This window comes from Mchenga conophoros, linkage group LG4, assembly GCF_057382185.1.
Source record: "Mchenga conophoros isolate Kocher_MC1m ecotype Shallow Benthic linkage group LG4, M_conophoros_male_GT1.1, whole genome shotgun sequence".
Lineage (NCBI taxonomy): Eukaryota > Metazoa > Chordata > Actinopteri > Cichliformes > Cichlidae > Mchenga > Mchenga conophoros.
Genome location: NC_140529.1, coordinates 22282584 through 22302980, shown reverse-complemented (window position 1 = coordinate 22302980; position 20397 = coordinate 22282584). Strand labels below are relative to the sequence as shown.

The 20397-nt window shown below is 39.4% G+C and overlaps 2 protein-coding genes across 5 annotated transcripts; both read left to right on the top strand.

Moving 5' to 3' along the window:
- The first annotated feature begins 3824 nt into the window (after positions 1-3824).
- Positions 3825-6175, top strand: LOC146576035 (T-cell antigen CD7-like). 3 transcript variants are annotated; one of them, XM_085271037.1, is made up of 4 exons: positions 3825-3931; positions 4566-4889; positions 5178-5314; positions 5685-6175. In XM_085271037.1, the coding sequence occupies exons 1-4, from the start codon at positions 3865-3867 to the stop codon at positions 5733-5735; spliced, it is 579 nt and encodes a 192-aa protein (XP_085127163.1). In that variant the 5' UTR covers positions 3825-3864; the 3' UTR covers positions 5736-6175. The 3 variants fall into 3 exon arrangements, with proteins under 3 accessions (XP_085127163.1, XP_085127164.1, XP_085127161.1); XM_085271038.1 differs by lacking the exon at positions 3825-3931 and adding an exon at positions 4361-4453; XM_085271035.1 differs by lacking the exon at positions 3825-3931 and adding an exon at positions 4373-4468.
- Positions 6176-11789: 5614 nt separating this feature from the next.
- Positions 11790-13756, top strand: LOC146576034 (uncharacterized). Of its 2 annotated transcripts, none has more exons than XM_085271034.1 (4): positions 11790-11888; positions 12001-12324; positions 12744-12880; positions 13099-13756. In XM_085271034.1, the coding sequence occupies exons 1-4, from the start codon at positions 11825-11827 to the stop codon at positions 13183-13185; spliced, it is 612 nt and encodes a 203-aa protein (XP_085127160.1). In that variant the 5' UTR covers positions 11790-11824; the 3' UTR covers positions 13186-13756. The 2 variants fall into 2 exon arrangements, with proteins under 2 accessions (XP_085127160.1, XP_085127159.1); XM_085271033.1 differs by having other exon boundaries at positions 11802-11903.
- The last annotated feature ends 6641 nt before the right edge of the window (positions 13757-20397 follow it).

The following is a 20397-nucleotide window of genomic DNA, read 5'->3' as shown; positions in this document are numbered from 1 at the left end:
CTGCGTATGGCCTGGAAGTCCCGAGGTCAAAATGGGAGACGCGCCCTAAGGTGGTTAAGAATGACAAAGCCAGATGGACAAAGTGGTGATGGCTAACCACCTGGACATAGAAGTGGAAGACAAGGCGAGGAAGACAGCTGTCATGGTATATGTGGTGATACCAAGTGATAGCAACATCAGAGAAAAAGGACGATTAGAAGCTCGAAAAGTACCAAGAGCTGAGAGAAGAGCTCAAGGAGATGTGGATGGTGAAGGCAACAGTGAGCCCAGTGGTAATCGGAGCACTCAGTGCAAGAGGGGAATTTATAATCACACATACATAGAACCCATGATTCTGAGCCATGAGGTGCTAGAAACATCACTACCTGTAATGATCCCTTCTAAACATACGGGAGGATACATTACAGCAGCCCGCCTTGATTGAATGGTGGTCTGTTGTGGACTCGATGACTCTTTCTAAGCCTCTTACTATGAATCCGTGGGGGTCTAGAAGGCAGATCCTTCTGTACAGATCAGACACGATTAATCTGATCTTTACTCACTGACTTGAAGTTTCTGGCTTTCAGAGCACGCTTCAGCCATAACAGACAACAAAAATGGGTCATTTTAAAGTTTATGGCGACCACACCAGAGTATTTGAGGCTAGTGTGTTTGCTGGGCCCACCTGATTAACCAGACTACAACATTTTAGTGAATCGCTCGTATCTACGCAGGTCTACGACCCGAATACAAGTTATCAAGATTATTTCGAGCATTTCTGACAACGCTGGCTCCTTCAGAGCCAAACCGTGAGCTGTTCGTAGAGTTCTGTGGCACAGAGGTATGTTTCAGCCCTCATCTGCCAAGAAAGGCATGCACGGGTCACTCAAGATCAGGAAAAGAACTTCCTGCCCTGGAGAAATGCCAGGATGCCGGAGTGCACTCAATGAAGGCTTGTTTTCTCTAAGTGCTACATCCACAGGGAAAGTCCTGTGCTTTTTATTACAGCCTATCACACAGAATCAGCCCAGATCCTTGGTGTTTTCCACAGTTTACTTCTGATGCACATATGACCACCGGTGGGAAGTAACAAGACACAATTCAAGCACTGTCTTTCAATATGCTGTGCACTCATTTAGATATTTCTTCCACCACATATTTCTAATGACTTTTGAAGCATAGACAGTGACGTTTAACAGTTTATAAAACTGAGTCATGCTGCAGAGGATTAGATTGTGACAATGCAGTGTGTTAGTGCATAAATACTAATGATAAAACAACACATGTAATAATAATTCTTCAGGTGCTTTGAGATTATAATATTTACTAATACTTCTATCAGATTTTCTCATGTAGGATTCCTGCATTTTCTTACCTGTACATTCCTGCTTCTACAAACAAGAGGTGCTCATACTTCATAGACCCTTTAGAAATACACTCATTTGGAGTTTGCGTTATTTGAGTCATAGCAAAGAAAAACTGCAGCGTTGTGGTTCACCCTTTTTTTCTCCTGGTCAGCGGCTAATCAGTAAAACTGCTTTGGAAACAGACTCCCCTTTCTATCCCCCCCGATCATCCTACTAATCTTTATAGAAAGACGAGAGATTACATTTTCCTCCCCCACAGCCATATGCCAACTTATTTAACTGATGCCTGCGATGAATGTTTCAGCATCCTTGCTCATTTGCAACTTAAGTGTATTGACAGGACCATTAAAGCATGTGCAGTCCAGATGAGGCCTTCCTGTGTCTCGGGAGGATCCGAAAGGCTGCGTGAGCACGGAAGCAGATTGGGAAAATGAGGTGAGTCATCTCTGAGTGACAATCAGGCAATCAATACCTCCGTGCAGTCATACTGGCCTGACTCAGCAACCTTTCTAGGCTGCTTAAAGGAAGATTGTGCGATTATCACAAAACTATACATGGAAGAGCCGATTAAAGGTGCTGAGCTGCCTTTGTGCAGTCGCTGTGAACAGAAATAAATCATCCTGATTATCTTGCAAATTCAAAAAACCTCCCACTCACCAGGAGCACAAACAGGAAGCACTGGTAGGCAAATGGGGCAGGGCTGTTTCCGCAGGCACAAAGGCCACATAAAAGCCCTGCTCGCAGCATCTGCTTCCAATCAGATTGAACCTGCTTAACTGGATGAGACTGGAGGAAGGGAACTGATGGAGAAAAGAGTGATGGGGTGGACAGGGACCTTTTTTTTTATCCCGTCCCTGAGGAGAAACAGACAGAGCAAAAAGGGGAGGGACTGTTTTCTGTAGTTATTGATTGACTGGTTGAGCCTACAGTTCTCTCAGGTCAGTGCTTTTTGAGGTCATCTTTTTATATCTTACACTCTCCCTGGGATGGCTGACAGGCTTGGCAGCAGGACTTAATGATGATTCTCCATCTGTCCTTGAAAAACGTGGCTGGATATGTCTGTTTTAATATCTATGTTAGATTTTTTTCTTTTAACGCTTTTTGCTGCTTCATACTCCGGTCCCTGTGATTTAACGGTCTATGGGCGAGCTCCCATACGCACAACCATTTTTTTCCCAGTGTGGTTGTGGTTTGCACTGAGGCCCCTGTGGGGATTTTAACGGCAGGATCTTGTTTGTTGCTTGTTAAAAACGTCGGCTTTAAAGCACTTTTTAAATAATTAATTTGCCATTGTCGATTTTCTGAATTAAAGTGAACATAATCTGCTGTTCCTTTGAAAAAGGTTTGACAGTGTGAGCGTGACACGGTTACTTCAAAGACAGTCAGGATGTTCAAAACATTCTTTTTAAATCATTTTTGTTGTTGCGTGTGACAATAAACATTTAACCAACTTCAAAAATATTAAACCTACTACAAGCATGTCTTCAAATTATGACTGAGTAATGTTTGTCTGTTTTTTCTTTAAATGAATGATTTGTAAAACATACATTTGGTGCGTATAAATCCAGAATAAAGGATCTTATCAACATTTCACCTAAAATGCTAATAGAAAACTAATTTCTTTATATTTTCCTTGGACAATGGGAAATCAGTGATTCATTGAAACCTGTGCAAACATACACTGAAATAGAATGAATAAGGCAAACAGGCAAGACTGTATAATTCTAACAAGTTTGAATACTGAAAAATGAAGGCCAATCAGATGCTTTCCAGGTGGTACTGCATGATGAAACAAATCTCATGTGTTCATGATTGGATCAATCAATCCCTAACATCATTGGCTGAAATGCAGCCCAGACAGAACCTCGACGGTTTTTTACAGATAACTGTAAAACACTCACTGTTGCACTTCTCTCCTGACCTCAGTACACTCAAATTTGGAGTCATTAATCCATAAGACCTGTTCAAGCAGATTTTCAGCCCAGTTGTTGTGCAATTTGGCATACGTCACCCTTTTCTCCCTGTTTCACTTTCTTAAAAATGACTTCTTAACAACGACCCATCCTCTGAGACCATTTCAGTGAACAGCAGATGAATCAACAGGTCTTTGCTAGCACAATACTTTCAGATTTTGAAAGCAAGACTTCTAATTCAGCATTACTGCTTGTGCCAAAGTTAACAAAGTTAGTTTTTGTGCCACTAGAGGGCGATGCACAAGCTCCTCTGTGGGCACTAAACTCCTTCCAGCATGATTTATAGAAATAAAACCCCCATAAATAACTCAATGATGATATTTTTCAGAGCTTTAATGAAACATGGTCTGTGTTCATGTATGTCAAATATGAGGTATGAGCAATTCAGTATAACACATTGAAAAAAACCATCAGTTGGTCTGTTTTTTCTTGCTTACTTGCGAAACCAGTTAATATCTGATTCACAATGTCACGTGCAGTGAAACCAAAAGCAGTTTTTCTTTAAGGAATTAGATTTTGTGTGAAACATAACTATCAGTGTCAACATGTCTGTCGTTTGGTTACAGCTGATAACCCTCCTCTGTCTCTCTTTTGGAGCCCCAAGCAGAGCAGGTAAGACTGACTTTTACTCAAGAGTTGCCTAATGCCTTTCTTTGGGTAGAGCTGTGTTGAGCCAGTGAACTGCTTTCCTTGTGTGAAAACTGAAAGAATGGCATGAAACCTGTTTTGTGCTTCTATCACTACATGACACTTTCTCCTTTTTTGGCCTTTTGCTTTACTCCAAACTCTAAAAAATGTCCCAAATCTCTAAAAAATTAACAAGTAAAAAGCACAAAAGAAAAGCACAGACAGCCTAACATCCACTTTCACTTCTAGTGTAACCAATCGGATCTTCAGTCTTATTTTAATGACCTGCCACTGACAACATATGTAACAAATCTACCCACAAACACTATTGTGTATGAAAAGTATTTTTAGAAATGATGTCAGGTGGTGTGGGTAAAACATGCACACATTTCCTGTTGAATAGTTAGACTTTGACTGAGCCTTCAGTGACACTGACTGTCAGCATGTCTGCTGTCTGCCTCTTCATTCTCATCCTTTGCCTCTATGGCACAGCTAGGACTGCTGCAGGTAAGGCTGAGACAGGTGTGTTACAGTAAATGATGTAAGGAGGAAGAGTTCATTCATGTTGACCAAACTGTATTGTGAGATATGATTGTAAGTGTTGTCTTTTTTTATGCAGATGGTTATGAGGTGATACGGATAAAAGTTGGAAAGCAAGTCACCATCCAGTGCAAAAGTGCTTCCAATCAGGAGATGCTGTATTTGAAGAGAGGCCTCAATGAGGAGGAGGACATTTTTTATTTGACAGATTCAAAAAAACCTACTATTAACCAAAAATTTACTGACAGACTTCAGTTTCATGGGCAAGTCCCCAATGTGGATATTCTCCTCAAAAACTTGACCCTGGATGATACAGGACCGTACTGGTGCGTGTACATAGTGAGCAGCAACTATGAGCTCAAAACCTCAAGAGGCAATGGGTCTGTGCTGCTGGTGGTGACAGGTGAGTCTGAGTGTTTTTTGTTTGTTTGTTTGTTTTATTCAAAAGCTGTGCAGGAGTACAATATGTGCAACAATCCACCAAGTGAGTGAGTCAGTAAGTTCACACATGTTCTTAAATTGTTTTACAGAAACTGAGCACTTCTTCTTTTGTGTGGCCGGCAGTGCTGTCAAAATGTATTTGCTGTATTCGTAGGAACATAAAAATAGAAGTGGACAGATATTTTACAGACAGACTTAATTGCAACTTCACAATAAAAACACTGAAGTAATATCTAAATATATTTTCTAGAAAACAGACCTTCACCTACAGTGCCTAAGTGTGACCAATCACAGGGTGACACGCCCATGGTCCTGGTCTATGTGGTGATCTGTGCTGGTGTGCTGATTGTCATCCTCATCGCCTCTCTCATCTGGATCGTCATCAAGGTATAAGCATGTCTAAAACCACAGAAGTAGAACCACACATCACTGTAATAGAATAATAACGTATTACAATAAATGACTGTACAGCTGGACCAGCAACATGCCAGAAACAAATTTCATATTAAAGCTGATTTTTTTCTTTCTTTTCTTTTCTTTTTTTGCATTGCCCAATTTTACAACATGTCTGACCACCAAATGTATAAAAAATTGCTGGCCAGACATTATCTTTTAGGAAGATAGACTAATGACAAAAAAAGAGGAAAAGAGAGAACCTCAGCAAACAGAGCTTGCACAGACCATTGGTGGCTATATTAATAATCATAGTATAATAATGTACAACAGCCCCACAATTCACTATATGTTTTTCTTCCAGAACAACCGCTTGCACAACAAAGCAAGAAGAAGACGAGATGAGACCATTTAAACTCTGCACCAGAGTGCTGAAGATCAAGCTTTGTGGTAACTCAGTCTATTTTCACTCCTCGGTGCTTGTATGTGTCTCAGAGAAAGATGGGTAACAGTGAATTAGAACGTAAAAGTACAACAAAAGAACCACTGGCACTGACGCTGCAGAATATTTAGAAATGCTTTGTATGAAAATAGATGATATATAACTCCATCACAGTTAAGCTCAAATATTGTTTTCTTTTTTTAATTATTGAACTGACATGAACATGTTTAAATTCATGTCACTTTCACGGTTTGAATTTCATGTTTTTTTTTACATATAAATGATTGTGGATAATTAATTTTGTAAATCAGCGGTTTTCAGATTGTGGCCTGGGTCCCTCTGTTGGGCTCAGAGCAACTGTGAGTGGGGGGAAATAATGAGGGGAAACTATGTAAGTTGAATAATTGTGGTTTATGGAAAATAAATATTTAATTGAATAAAATGTAATCTGGTTGCTTTTTTTTAAACCAAGAAATCAAATCTGACCCAAATGGAGACTCAGACACTGAACTACTGTCATCCTACCAGCATGATTTGTAGACTTTCTAAACATAGTCCGAATAACCCAATGATAATATTTTAGAGGTGTAATGAGACATAATCTGTGTCCATGTGCATCACATACATTTGTAATTTGAAGTGTCTGACCTGGAAGTTGGAGTTAAAGATATTTATTGTCACTTGCGTATATTTTGACTACAGCTAAAGTCAGTGTCTGGTTTTGCAACGTGATGTGCTTTGTGAAAAAAGCAGTGAAACCAAAAGTGGTTTTTCTTTGAGGAATTCGATTTTCTGTGGACTTTACATATCTGAGATCTGAACTCAGTAATGAGTAGCTCCTCCATTATTGCCTTTGCCATCAGAACAGTGTGACTACTTGACAGAAAGTTACAATGAATCCACATTTTTCCATCTGCCTTTTGTTTTGTACCTTTTCCCCAGCCACAAATAAAGGCTCACCTCTTGTTAAATTATAATTTGTTCTAAGTGTCTGCGTTTGGTCCCTCCTCCTCTCTGTGAAGGTCTGCCAGCGCAGAGCCTTCACAGAGAGGCTTCAATGAGGAAGAGGACATTTTTTCACTGATTTACACAAAAATCTGCAATTAACCAAAAATTTACTGAAAGACTCCAGCTTCATGGGAAATTCCCCATCAAAAAAAAGATGACCCTAAAAGATACAGGACTGTGCAGGTGCGTGTACAAAATAACTGAGAGGAACTATGCAGTTAAAACCACAAGAAGCTCAGGGTCTGTGCTCCTCGTGGTGACAGGGGAGCCTCATTCGTTCATTTATTCTTCTAGAGAGACCTTTTGAGCTGAACATATTCCCCCAGACCTTTTCTTTGTCCAAAAACCAAGTAGGATTTCAACACAGGGGCTTACAAGAAAATATAAGTATTGCAGAGGATGTCACTGTGTTTCATCTAATGAGTTTCATTTCAGCAAGTCTACAAGCATTAAACAGACCAGCGTTAAAAAGAATGAGGACCTCTGGGTTTTTTTTGGTTTTTTGTGGTCCGCAATACTGTGAAAATGTATGCCCACTTCCTGGTTTCTTAGGTTTATGCATATTTCTCACACGTATGTTATTTAAGATCCTCAAATAAATTTTAGTAATAGACAAAGACAAACATTTAATGCAGTTTTTCAATGATGATCTATTTAATTAAAGGAAAAAATCCATCCAAACCAACCTGAAATATGTGACAGTAACCGTATTGTGCAGGAATTGTTTTAATTCAGCCACGTTGAAATGATTTTTGGTTATGAAGGTCCTGGCTGATCATGCCAAAACATCTCAGTCTAATTTAAGTCCAGATTTTGATTAAGCCATGCCAAAACCTTTTTGTTTTGTCCTTTTTAAAACTGATAGCCAGAAATAATCTTTTCAGGCAGAGAGCAGAATTTATGGTTTCATCAATTACAGCAACTTACTGAGATCCTGAAGCAGCAAAGCAGCGTCAGACCATCACACTACCACCACCATGTTTGACTGGTGGCAAGATGTTCCTTTTATGAAATGCTGTTAATTTGACACCGGATGTAACAAGATGCAAAACGTTCAAATAGCGTCAGTCCACAGAATATCCAAAAGTCTTGGGGATCAACAAGATGGTTTTTTGGCAAATATGAGACGAACCTTTGATGTTTTTGCTCAGCGGTGGTTCTCTCTTTGGAATCCTCCAGTAGATGCCATTTTTGCCCAGTCTCTTTCTTATTGTTGAATTGTGAACTCTGACCTAACTGAGCCCAGTGAGGAATAATCTTAGTAGGTTGACCACTCCTGGGACGATGCACTGCTGTTCCAGGTCTTTCCCATTTGTGCATAATGGCTCTCACCGTAGTTCTCTGGAGTCCAGAACCTTAGAAATGGCTTTGGAACCCGTTCCATGTTGATAGACATTAGTCTCTTTGTGTCTCATTTGTTTCTTTAGATTGTGGCATGATGTGTTGATTTTTTCAATCTTTGAGCCTATCTCACTTTGTCAGACAGCTTTTGTTTAGGTGATTTCTCTATTCAACAGGTCTGACAGGTGTGCATCAGTCATTTATGTTGCACACTGTCCTGCCATTGTTGGATAAAACTGCTTGTAACTCAGACGTATTGGTATGAGATTCACCCATAGCAATAGAGTGAAGGTCATCGTGACCTACCAGTTACTGATTAAAGGAGTCTCATTTATTCTGGGAAATGACTCGGCTGGTGGGAGAGTTTTCCCTGTGTCAAGTGTGTTCCCTATTTGTGTGGTTACTCTTGAGCGATCGTGTAAATTTGATGATGTTGTTGATATTGTTCAAACATTTATGGCTAGGTGCTCAGTGAAAAGATTCCCAAAAGCTGTCCCATTATGTACACTACAAGCCAAAACTGTTATAAAGGACCTGATTAAGTTGTTTTCTACCTTTGGGCTCCCAAAATTCTGACCAAGGAATAACTTTCCTTAACTTCCTCTCGATTAGGTTAGCAGTCTTCGCGAGAGACTCCACTTTGCATGTCAGTTAGCACAGGAAAATATGACGCATGCACAGACTAAGATAAAGGCTCATTATGATGAAAACAAAAAAAACTGTAACAGAAGTGTCCAGCCTGGAGAGAAAGTGTTGGTGTTGTTATCTATGGTAGGATCCAGCTTGCAAGCCAAGTTCGCTGGTCCATGTCTAGTAGAAACGAAAACCAGTGATAATGATTATGTGATCCAAACCACACATAGACAGAGAAAGTCAGGGGTTTGCCACATGTTGAAATCATTACTCAAGAAACCACTTGGTTGTGTCAGTCCCCGTGTGCACCACTCGTGTCATGATGCGCTGAAAACGTCTGAGATCTTAAGTAATCCAGAAACCAAACCAACTTTAGATACACTTTCTCATTCAATGTATTTTCTTTATTTTACTACTTTCTACATTGTAGATACATACTGAAGGCATAAAGTTTATGCATAAGTTCAGTAAGGAAACACAAGGACTCATTTTAGGACAGATCGAGATTGGGCCTTTTGGGGTAGTGGCTCAAAAAAGAAAAGAAAAGGAAAGAAAAGAAAAGAAAAACTTAGCTTGGTTTTTATGATTTAGAGGTAACTTTAAAAAAACACAAAACAGCCAAAGATGTTCCTGTTCAGATGGACATTTGATTTAATTATGTATCTGACCCTGTGTTGTTCACGAATCTGTTTCATTGTTGAGATGTATTTCTTTTTTCTTTTAGAGTCAGTCCCTGTCTTTTAAAGTTGCTTGCTTTTCTAATAAAACATGAAATTCTTGTTATTTTTGTTTAAAATCGTTTATCAGGAATTCAAACAAAGACGCAGGGGAAACCTGACCAAAGCAGACTTGAGGGACAAAAATAATTGCAGTGGCGTTTTTACCATTAACTCATTCTTTATGATACCCATGAAGTCATCCGTGGATATGAATGTGTGCAGTTCTTAAATCTCCCTGCTTATTAAACAAAAGAAACATTTGTGGATTTCTATCTGGGTGGAAGTTTTTTGCAGAGGTTTTAACAGGGTTGTCTCCATGGCTCGTAAAAGTTCAGCTTTCAGACTCGTTTTAATCACTTGTTCTTGCTTTTGCACTCACGAAGACATAATCACATGTGGATTTGGAGAGACTTTGTCTGTATCTGGAGCCTGAGTAGCAGAAGAAAAGCATTCCCAGTAAATACATCTGGGAATACACCCATGAAAGTAACCTCAGTGAACATGTGCCAGCAACCCGTGAGAACAGTCAATCTTACCTGTCATACCACCCTGTGGTAATCGGCCTTAAACTGACAAAAAGAAAAAGACTTGAAAACCACTGTTTGGACAGCAGCTTTGGTAATATTTTGATAATATTATTATGTAATATTAGCAATAAATTCTTACTTGTTATGAATACAGAAGTCTTAATTAAAGTCTTGTAGAGCTTTTGAGTCTTTTGCACTAACTGTGACACTCCCCTTTAGGCTGTGAAGTCAGAGCCAGCAGCTACTTGTCTCCCATCAAGGACCAGAGGTTGATCCACAATGTGCACGTGCAAAGCAAGCAGAAAAAAACCTGCTTGCATCTCAGCTTGAAAAGCTTAAGCCTTTGTTGACGGGACGCCCTGTGGATCTCAGTAGGGTCAAAGACAAGCCTGCTTCCTGTGACTATAGCAACTGCAGCCACAAGATGGTAGTAAAGTAAAGGCTGATTGCAAGCAGGCAGGGAGTTTATGACAGACTGATGAAAGAGGATGCTTCCACCAGGCAAGCACTAGTGAAATCTGAAGCACACATTAATTGTTTTTCCTGGAGTGGATTTCCCAATGAATTCATCTCAAGGTCAGACTGTGCAATGCTCAGAGAAACTGCAAAGAAAGCAAGCACTAACAGTAGCATGACCTGTGTTAAATGGTTGCCAGGGTCTCTTCTATGTAAAATGAACGTGACAGCATGGCTCAGGTTTGCAAAGTTGCATCTTTAACAAAGCATGTTGTTGAAGGGGTGATGACTTGGGTTTGGTTGTTCTGAGTCAACCATGAACTCTTCTGTATACTAAAGTATTCTAGAGTCAAATGTGAGGCCATGTGTCTGACTGTTAAGGCTCGTCTGAAATGATATCATGCAGTAGGAAGAATGTAAAGCAGAATGACTTAAAAAGAAAACAGTGCTACTGGAATGAGCCAGTAAGAGTTCAGACCTCAAGCTTATCAAAATGCTTAGTGGGAAATTCAGACTGCTGTACATAAACAAATGTCTACAAACCTCAGTGAACTGAAGCTACACTGCAAAAAACAGTGGGCCAAAATCCCTCCACAACAATGTGCAATACTGATACAGTCATACAGGAAACAATTAATTCAAGTTAGTGTTTTAAAAGGTGGCTTGATGAGCTCCTGAATTGTGCAGTGAGCTTAGTTCCTGCTAAGTACTCAGAGGGCTGTGAAAACTTCGCAAGATAAACATCAGTCTGCAGTAGTCTGTGGTTAACACCAAATATCTGTTTTTCTGCTGCTAGGGGGCGATGTAAGTGTTCTAAAAATGGCCCTCCAGCCTCTGTTGACAATATCCTGGCCTACTTTGACACGATTTGTGCACACTGCATAAACATACATAGTCTATATCACCCAGAGACAATACTTAAGAAATGTTTGATGTAGAACAGTTTCGTTTTCATTCAGATCACACACATTTATAGTGACCCGAGGAGCTGAGGAATTTTATCATTAAATAAAAGCTCTTTATTTTTGCAGAAAAGCATATTAATGTATTTGTTTGTCAGGTGTCTTTGTCCTGTTGCATCTTTCCCCCCTTTGAGCAACTGCAAGCTCCTAAAACATATGAAGCAGTGACAATACCCCGCCTGAAAACCAGAGAAGTTTAAAATGCTAAATTGGTTTGACCTCAGATTAAAGGTGGCTTTAATGCTCTGCCAGTGATAATGAATGCACGGTGCTTATATTTTCATTGTCACTCACTGTTACCACTACGTCATGTGTTGCTTTCAAGAAGTGTGTCAGGCGCTGTGGTAAAAACATGCACACATTTCCTGTTGAATAGTTAGACTTTGACTGAGCCTTCAGTGACACTGACTGTCAGCATGTCTGCTGTCTGCCTCTTCATTCTCATCCTTTGTCTCTATGGCACAGCTAGGACTGCTGCAGGTAAGGCTGAGACAGGTGTGTTACAGTAAATGATGTAAGGAGGAAGAGTTCATTCATGCTGATCAAACTGTATTGTGAGATATGATTGTAAGTGTTGTCTTTTTTTATGCAGATGGTTATGAGGTGATACGGATAAAAGTTGGAAAGCAAGTCACCATCCAGTGCAAAAGTGCTTCCAATCAGGAGATGCTGTATTTGAAGAGAGGCCTCAATGAGGAGGAGGACATTTTTTATTTGACAGATTTAAAAAAATCTACTATTAACCAAAAATTTACTGACAGACTTCAGTTTCATGGGCAAGTCCCCAATGTGGATATTCTCCTCAAAAACTTGACCCTGGATGATACAGGACCGTACTGGTGCGTGTACAAAGTGATCAGCAACTATGAGCTCAAAACCTCAAGAGGCAATGGGTCTGTGCTGCTGGTGGTGACAGGTGAGTCTGAACAATTTATTTAGAGCTTATATAGAGCTGAAAGTTTTCCACTGGACATTTATGTTATACAAAAACCATGTAAGAGTTCAACATGTGCTTTACAACAAAATCCACCAAAGTATTGTAGAGGAAGATGTAGAACTAATCACTCATGTGATCAATCAATATCAGACTGTTTATATTTATTGTTATTTATATTAGAGGCAGAAAGTGTTTCATTTTTAAACAGACTGGTGTTACAGAAATGGAGCGTTTCTGCTTTTGTGTGGCTCTAAATTTGATTTCTCTGAATTATTTTTTTTTTTAATTTGTGATGTCAGAATGAAAAAATACAGATGGAGGGAAAAATCCTAATGAAACAGAAATATTTACAACTTTACACTAAAAACAATTTAATAACATATGAATATAATTTCTAGAAAGCGAATCAGCACCAGGTCCACGGCCTGTGTGCACTGGGCAGTCCCAGGGTGACCTGGTCCTGGTCTCTGTGGTCATCTGTGCTGCTGTGCTCATTGTCGTCCTCACGGTCTTCCTCATATGGATCATCATCAAGGTATGTGCTTTGATGTGACAGCATCTGTGTTTGTGTGTAAATGTTAAAACATCATTAGTCGTATAATCATAAAATGCCTCTTTAGAAATTGTATTGTTACAAAGATGAAGAGAGACTGAAATCTCAGCAACAACAAGCTTCACAAAATTCAGCGAATAATAATCAAATCGCTTAACGTGACCTGCAAATAACAGTCGGCATTGTCTTTTCCCTCCCAGACCAAGCCCTTGCGCAGCACAGTGAAAAAAAGACAAGTCCCGGTCAACGATGTTTACGAGGATATGCGCGGCACAATCAGGCGCTGAAGAGTCGACGCCAAACTCCGTGAACTCTCGGCACCACTGTGGTGTAAGCTCGGTCTGTTCTCACGCTTCATGCCCTGTGTGGGTGTCTGTTAAAGAGCAACAGTGAGGTAAAATGGTGCAACACAAAAACACTTGCTCTGTAGATTATTTGTAATCTTTATAAGAGGATTGTCAACATTGAGGCTTGTCAGTGGTATTTTGGGATGTACCCAGACGGAGGCGGAGAGGTTGTTTTTTTTGTTTGTAACTGTAAATATGTTAATCGTTGTTGTCAGTTTTTCAAAAACTTTGCTTTTTTTACTAAACGTTTTTAAAAATATATATATATAATTTAATGCAATATGTGATGTCTTTGGGGTGTACAGTCGCTGCAGTGTGAGGCAGGGTGGGTGGGACATTCACTTGGGGTGGGGTGGACTGAATGAATTGAATTATGTGTTTGTGTACATGTGTTGATTTTTCCAGTATCTGAAGAGGGAAATAAGCCAGAAAACAGTTAGTGTAAATGAAGACACGAATGTCTTGTAAAATACTGTGTATTTTCATCTTAATAAACTATCTGCCATCCATATGAATCTAGTTAGTTTTTATTTATTTATTTTTAGTAAGACGTGGCACTGAGATTACTACAGCAGTACAAACTCACAGCATAATACAACAGTGTTACCACGTGTTAATACAGCACCAGATATGTTGGTGTGCAATGTCTACATGTCTTCATACATTAGCGTGATTTTAACAACAGGACTAGTCAAAAAACTAGTCAAACTAATGCAATGCTAGGACGATAAAAACTGTTATAATTTTAAAATGTTTCCATCATATCCCAAAGAAGTAACACTTTAGCTCTTAAAGCTTGTGTTCATTTCCACTGTAAAAGATTTATAATACAACCAACGTCATTTTTCTAAATGGTTGTTAATTTAAAAATTAAAAAAATTAAATAACTAAAAAATTACCAAGGGTTGCTATAAATGTTAAAGTAATTTCCTAACTTACAGGCAGCTGGATGTCAGTAACTTACTGTAAAAAGTATTTTCAGTAACATACTGTATTTTTCATTTACAGTAATTAAAAAAAAAATCAGATGTTGTGAAACCCTCTCTACCACAACCCTGAGAGGAAAAAAATCTAATCAAAATACCACATGAAAACTTTTTTTCTCCCTGCTTCCTTTATAGTCACAGACTGCAAGGCAGAGGGCAACAAAACAAGTCAGAGGACAGGGCACTTACAAATGTCTCAGATACATGTAAATGAATAACAATAATACTTTATACCAACCTTTTAGTATTTTAAAAGAAATCTTCTCTCTCATTGGCCATTTTTTCTCAGCCAGGTTACCACGGTGAATGGAATCACAGTAGTGAGCAGGTACTTTCCCACACTCCTTTGGCATTTGCAGTAATTTACTGTTTACACATATTACAGTATCTTACTGTGCAGTGGTGTGAAGAAGTGTTTGCCCCCTTCTTGATTTACTTTTTTTGGGGAAGTATTTGTCATACTTTTCAGATCATCAAACACATTTACATATTAGAAAAAGATAATGCGAGTAAACACAACGCAGTTTCTAAATGAAAGTGTTTATTATGAAGGGGGGGCAAACCTACATGGCCCAGTGTGAATAAGTCATTGCCCTCTCCTAACCTGATAACTGGTTGTTCCAGCCTGAACAGCAACAGCTTTAATCAAGCATTTGCGATAACTGGCAATGAGCCTTTTACAGCTCTGTGGAGGAATTTTGCCCCACTCAGCCACAGTGGAGGGTTTCCACTTGAGATGCTGTGGTGTTGCCACAGCATCTCAGTCGGATTCAGGCCAGGACTTTCACTAAGCCACTCCAAAGTCTTCATTTAGTTTTGTAAGCCATCCAGGGACTTTTTCGTGTGTTTTGGATCATTGTCCTGCTGCAGAAGCTAAGTGCGCTTTAATTCGAGGTCATCAACAGATGCTGGACATTCTCCTCCAGGATGTTTTGGTAGACGGCAGAATTCATGGTTTTCCAGGTCCTGAGGCAGAAAAACAGCCCCAGCTCATCACACTACCACCACCGTATTTTACCGTCAGTATGATGTTGATGATGTTCCTTTTTGAAAATGCTGTTTTACTTTTACGCCAGATGTAATGGGAAACACACCTCCCAAAAACTTTTGTGTCGTCAGAGTATTTTTCCAAAAAAGTTCTGGAAATTATAAAAATGTTTTCTGACAAAACTGAGATGAGCCTTTATGTTCCTTTTGCTCAGCAGTGGTTTAGTCTTGGAAATCTGTCATGCAGGCCATTTTTTCCCCAGCGTCTCTCTTTTTGTGGATTCATGAAAACTGACCTTAACTGAGACAAGTGAGGCCTGCAGTTCTTTGAATGTTGGTTTGGGATCTGTTGAGATATCTTGGATGAGTCGTTGCTGCACTCTTGGGGTCATTTTGGTCTGCCGGGGAAGCTTCTTCACTGGTCCATGTTTTTGCCAGTTGTGGATAATGGCTCTCACTGTGGTTAACTGGAGTCCCACAGCTTTAGAAATGGCTTTATAACCTATTCCAGACTGAGAGATCTCAGTTACTTTGTTTCTCATTTGTTCCTGAATTTCCTTGGATCGCGGCATGACGTCTGGATTTTGAGGATCTTTTGGTCTTCTCTACTTTGTAAGGCAGGTCCTAGTTAAGTGATTTCTTGATTGAGAACAGGTGTGGCAGTAATCAGGCCTGGGTTCGGCTAGAGAAATTGAACTCATCTTTCCAAGCCATGTAAGTTTGGATTTTTTCCCCCCCTTACTAATAAACACCTTCCTTTAGAAAGTGCATTTTGTGTTTACTTGTGTTAACAAACTGAAATATTTAAGTGTGATAAACATACAAAAAAAAAAGAAACTCGGGAAGTGGGCAAACACTTTTTCACACCACTGCAGGCATCACGGTCTAATGCAAAACGGAGCTCAGTTTATGCTCAGACTTGAAGTGTGCAATGAAGTGGTATAAGAATGCAGGATAACGTGGGCACCTGAAGAAATTACTAGACGTTAACTACATCATCCTTAGGTAAATCTTTAAAATCTCTAAAATTGCCTTCACAGCGCTCAACTTGCCATACAGGTTTGAATAATTTCATAACTATTTTACAACTGTCCCATGGCTTGAATTTAAACCCGTCTTCAGTCACTGACATCCCAAATCAAATCAAACGTGTTTTTTTTCCAACTTTTTTCTTATTTTAATGCCTCTCCCACTATTCATTTATTATTCGAGGATAAATCAGTATTCAGAGTATTAAATCCTAGAAAATTAAAGTTAACCTCAAACCAAATAAAGAAAAAACAGCCATTTGTAAACTTCAGCATGATAATTTATTGCCAGCATTGAGTCAAGCCAGTGCATGTGTTCTCTTAAGCAAGCGGTGGATTTTCAAGCACTGTAACTGAAGTGGCACTTTAAACAAAATAAGTCAAGACACGTTTTACTTAAGCACAGGGATGAGATGTGCCGTATGAGTCAACAATAACCTAAGAAAAACAAAAGAAAGCATCTCATCTGGCACTATTGTGCAAGCGCTATAAGTTGGATGTAGTTGTGTAGCATGACTGTGGTCACAAAACGAGTCTGCCTCTGAAGCATGAAAGGGCAGCCAAAGCCTGCAAGTGTGAATTTGGGTTTAAGTGATTGTGGGTTAAATGTCAATGTATGCTCGTGGAAGCTGTTGTGTGCGTGCGTGCGTGTGTGTGTTTACAGGCAGACCACTTTCAAGAAGTCCAGCGAGGTGTGGAAAACATGCTTTTTGAGGTGAGCCTGAGACGGAAACTGAGACTGCTCGAAGAAAAACAAGTTAGAGCCAAGAACCCGAGAGCACCCTCCACCACAGTTTCATATGGCCTTTACAAAAAAAAATAAAAAATAAAAAATACAATCTTCCGTCTTGTTCACTAGTGTGGATGAATTCAGGCAGATTTGCACAAGTACAAAAAATTTGTTATTGAGCAACTGCGGCGGTTTTTGTACCTGTCATAACCTGTAACAGGAAACAGCATGTGTTCTAAACCTGAAGTCCTAAAATACTGAAAACATCAGTAACAGATAATAATCTGCTGCAGTGTTACACTGCCAGTGGGTGTTTACAAAAAAACAAAAACGGATGCGACTTGAAGCTCCATCTGCAGACAGTCTGCTTTAACATAACCTCCTTCCCACTTCCCTTTCAGGTTTCAGAGTCTGAGCTGTTGATCAGACGCTGAGGAATAAAAGAACTGTAGACACGTAACTCGTTACTCACTTCTCGTGCTTTTTGTTTTTTCCTTCAGCATTTTGTCAGAAGCTGTTTTCTGTAATTAGGGTAATAGTGGAAACCGGTGACATTCACTCGGTGTTTTTTTTTAAGATGTGTAGGCAGGTGTTGAAGGGTGAATGGTTTGGATTTGCACTGTGTGGCTGAAAATAGCACTCGGATCGGTGTTTTCCATGTTTTCAAGTTAACGCTCTCTCATTTGTGCATCAGCTGTGAACCCACAGATCCAGCCTCGATAACACTCACCTGGAACTCAAGTTCAGTAGCAGGATGTGGCTTTGGCCTAACACCAGAGGAGGCCCAGCCAGTTTTGTAAATGTCAACATAAATATGATCTTTTTTAAAAAAAAAATTCAATGTGTATAATCATAATTTTATACTCACTGTTATTAGTTTTCCTCTGATTCTGAATAAGAAAAACAATTTACTCATTATTAAGCAGCTACACATCCAGCAGTGTGGGTTTTACACTATCCTGATTGTGCTGATGCAGCATGTGCGTGTTCAATCGTATAACCAGGAAAGCTGGGGCAAAGTGTCTGCTGCAGATGCTCGACTCGATTCTGCTCGGCAGGAAAGCTGCAAAGCTTGTCACCGTGACATTTGATTCTTCTTTGTGTCGGTGTATACTGTGGTGGAGATGTTTTCTTAGTAATTAGCACACAGTGGCTGCCATATAATGTGACGCGTGTGATTTAACCGTAACACATCAGTGTTTACCAGTCGTTTTGGGTTATTATGGTGGAAAGTAATAAAGCACAATGCATTTTTAATGCTTTTTTAAAATATTTGAAATTTGTATTGAATTCACATGTGATACAACTGTTTATTAATTATTTTGTAATACATTTATTTCAATTTTGAATAAAAGAAAACAATTTAAGATGGAGACAGCAAAAAATATAGAAGAGGAAGAAGAAGATGCTGTGGTTTCAAAACCACATTCTGCAAGTGTTATAAAAGCAGCAGTCTATGTGCATTGTTATCATCCGGACCTGTCAGCCACGGAAAACACTGCATTATAAAGAACTACCTCATTTGTTCTCCTCAGCTCTGAAATGCTTACAGGGTGTTGTTAAAGGAAGAGATGATGTAACACACCAGAATTCAAAAACAATGTCTGTGTCAAAGTTTCATGTCATTTTATTAACATCTTACATTTGGTTATTATTTACGTTTTACGCTGCATCCTAGCTGTGCTGCTGAGATAACTTGGCAGTGATGAAGCAGCCAAAAGCAGCCAAAGCAGGTAGACTGGAGCAGCTTTAAGCTGATTTATTGGTGAAACTGAAGCTTGCTGTGGGGCAAATAGAAGCAGAGAGCAAGGCTGAGATCACAGACAAACAAAAAAAAAATGGTCTAAACATAGTGTTGTAGACTGGTGTGTGTGTGTGTGTGTGTGTGTGTGTGTGTGTGTGTGTGTGTGTGTGTGTGTGTGTGTGTGTGTGTGTGTGTGTGTGTGTGTGTGTGTGTGTGTGTGTAACCACACCATGTCATGTGTATATTGCATAAGGATTGAAGATCGAGGCAAACAGTTCGGTTTAATATTTCACAGGTTAGTCAGCTACAAACTGTATTCTTAGAAGCTGCTTAATCAATGGTTTGATATGTTCAGTCTCACGACTCAAAGAGCACAACGTCCTGCACTAAAAGCAAAGTTAAAGGCCAAAGCAGGAGTCTAAGATCCCACTGAACAGTGGAGTTCACTTTCTTCCTGAAGGCCCATCGAGTTTGCTCCATCTGGTACACAGAGCTTCTGAATTAGCACTTATGGAACATTATCCCTTAACTGCCGAAGTCCGGATGAGGTTTGTGGCCGCTGAAAACAAACAAAGGGGTCATGTCTCCTAATGTGAGCCAAGACATCAGCGCACACAGAGTGAACTGCTTTAAATTAAAGAACTTAAAAACTGACCTGGTTATCTTCTTATTTACTGTAAGCTGTTTATGTTTTCCTATATTGCAGATTTATTCTTATTCAAACCTTCAGTGGCAGCTTAAACCCAGGTGATTGAGGCTCAGGGTTCTCCAAGGTTATTATCTGCATAGATACTGACGACAAAAAAAGAAAAGAAAAAAAGAAAGCCTCCGAGACCTGACATAACAGAGCTGCATCAACCTTTTGAAGTGAAGAAAAAAACAGAAACACTTGATCATGAGTGTGCATCACCCATACATTTATTTGGTTTCAGAGATGACTCATTTGACTTGTTTGTGCCACTTCTCTGGAAAACCTACATTTTAAAGATAGTTGTGAGCGGTGAAAAACACAGCAGTTTAACTTATTAGATTTATTTCTGTGTTTTGCTGGTTTGGCCTTACTCGGTCTAGTGTGACTGGCAGTTTTTTATTTTAGGATAACACCACTCTAGTTCCTCATTTCTAACGCTGTAGTTATTAAAGGTGCTTGCTAAAAACATGTAACCACACTATAATTTACAGTAAAACTCAAAATGCAGGATAGGGCCCCATCTGTTCAGAGTACGCACTTATTCTTGTGATGGATAATATATCTAGTTCAGTCTTATTTTTTTTCTGGGTCACACAGCTTGCACGTTCACCCACTTGTCACCGTCAGCACAGTGCAAAGCATCAGCAAGGCGTGTTTCCGCAGTGAGCAAAGGTGCTCTTAAACAAGCTCTGAAAAACACCTTGTTTTTTTCTTTTTTTAAAACAAAAATATTATCAAAGGACAGTTTTGGTAAAGGTGGAAGCTGCTGATCCAACAAGTCAGTTACAAGAAGTACAAGATTAGCTAACATGTGACATAAGTCATGCTCGTTTTGACAGTTAAAGCACTTTTGGTATTATGCCCACAGACAGACTTTTTTCAACTAGTTTCATCTGGAGTACCTTAAAAATTCATGGTGTATAACTACTATTTAAACCATTTGTCCACTTTTAATAACCACAACATTTAACACTAAGTCAATGTGA

Bases quoted from the DNA above. Each gene is read 5' to 3' on its own strand.
- LOC146576035 (XM_085271035.1), top strand. From the start codon at position 4,390: ATGTCTGCTGTCTGCCTCTTCATTCTCATCCTTTGCCTCTATGGCACA. The intron at 4,469-4,565 runs GTGTGTTACAGT...TTTTTTATGCAG, and splicing joins TGCAGGTAAGGCTGAGACAG to ATGGTTATGAGGTGATACGG. The intron at 4,890-5,177 runs GTGAGTCTGAGT...TATATTTTCTAG, and splicing joins TGTGCTGCTGGTGGTGACAG to AAAACAGACCTTCACCTACA.
- LOC146576034 (XM_085271033.1), top strand. From the start codon at position 11,825: ATGTCTGCTGTCTGCCTCTTCATTCTCATCCTTTGTCTCTATGGCACA. The intron at 11,904-12,000 runs GTGTGTTACAGT...TTTTTTATGCAG, and splicing joins TGCAGGTAAGGCTGAGACAG to ATGGTTATGAGGTGATACGG. The intron at 12,325-12,743 runs GTGAGTCTGAAC...TATAATTTCTAG, and splicing joins TGTGCTGCTGGTGGTGACAG to AAAGCGAATCAGCACCAGGT.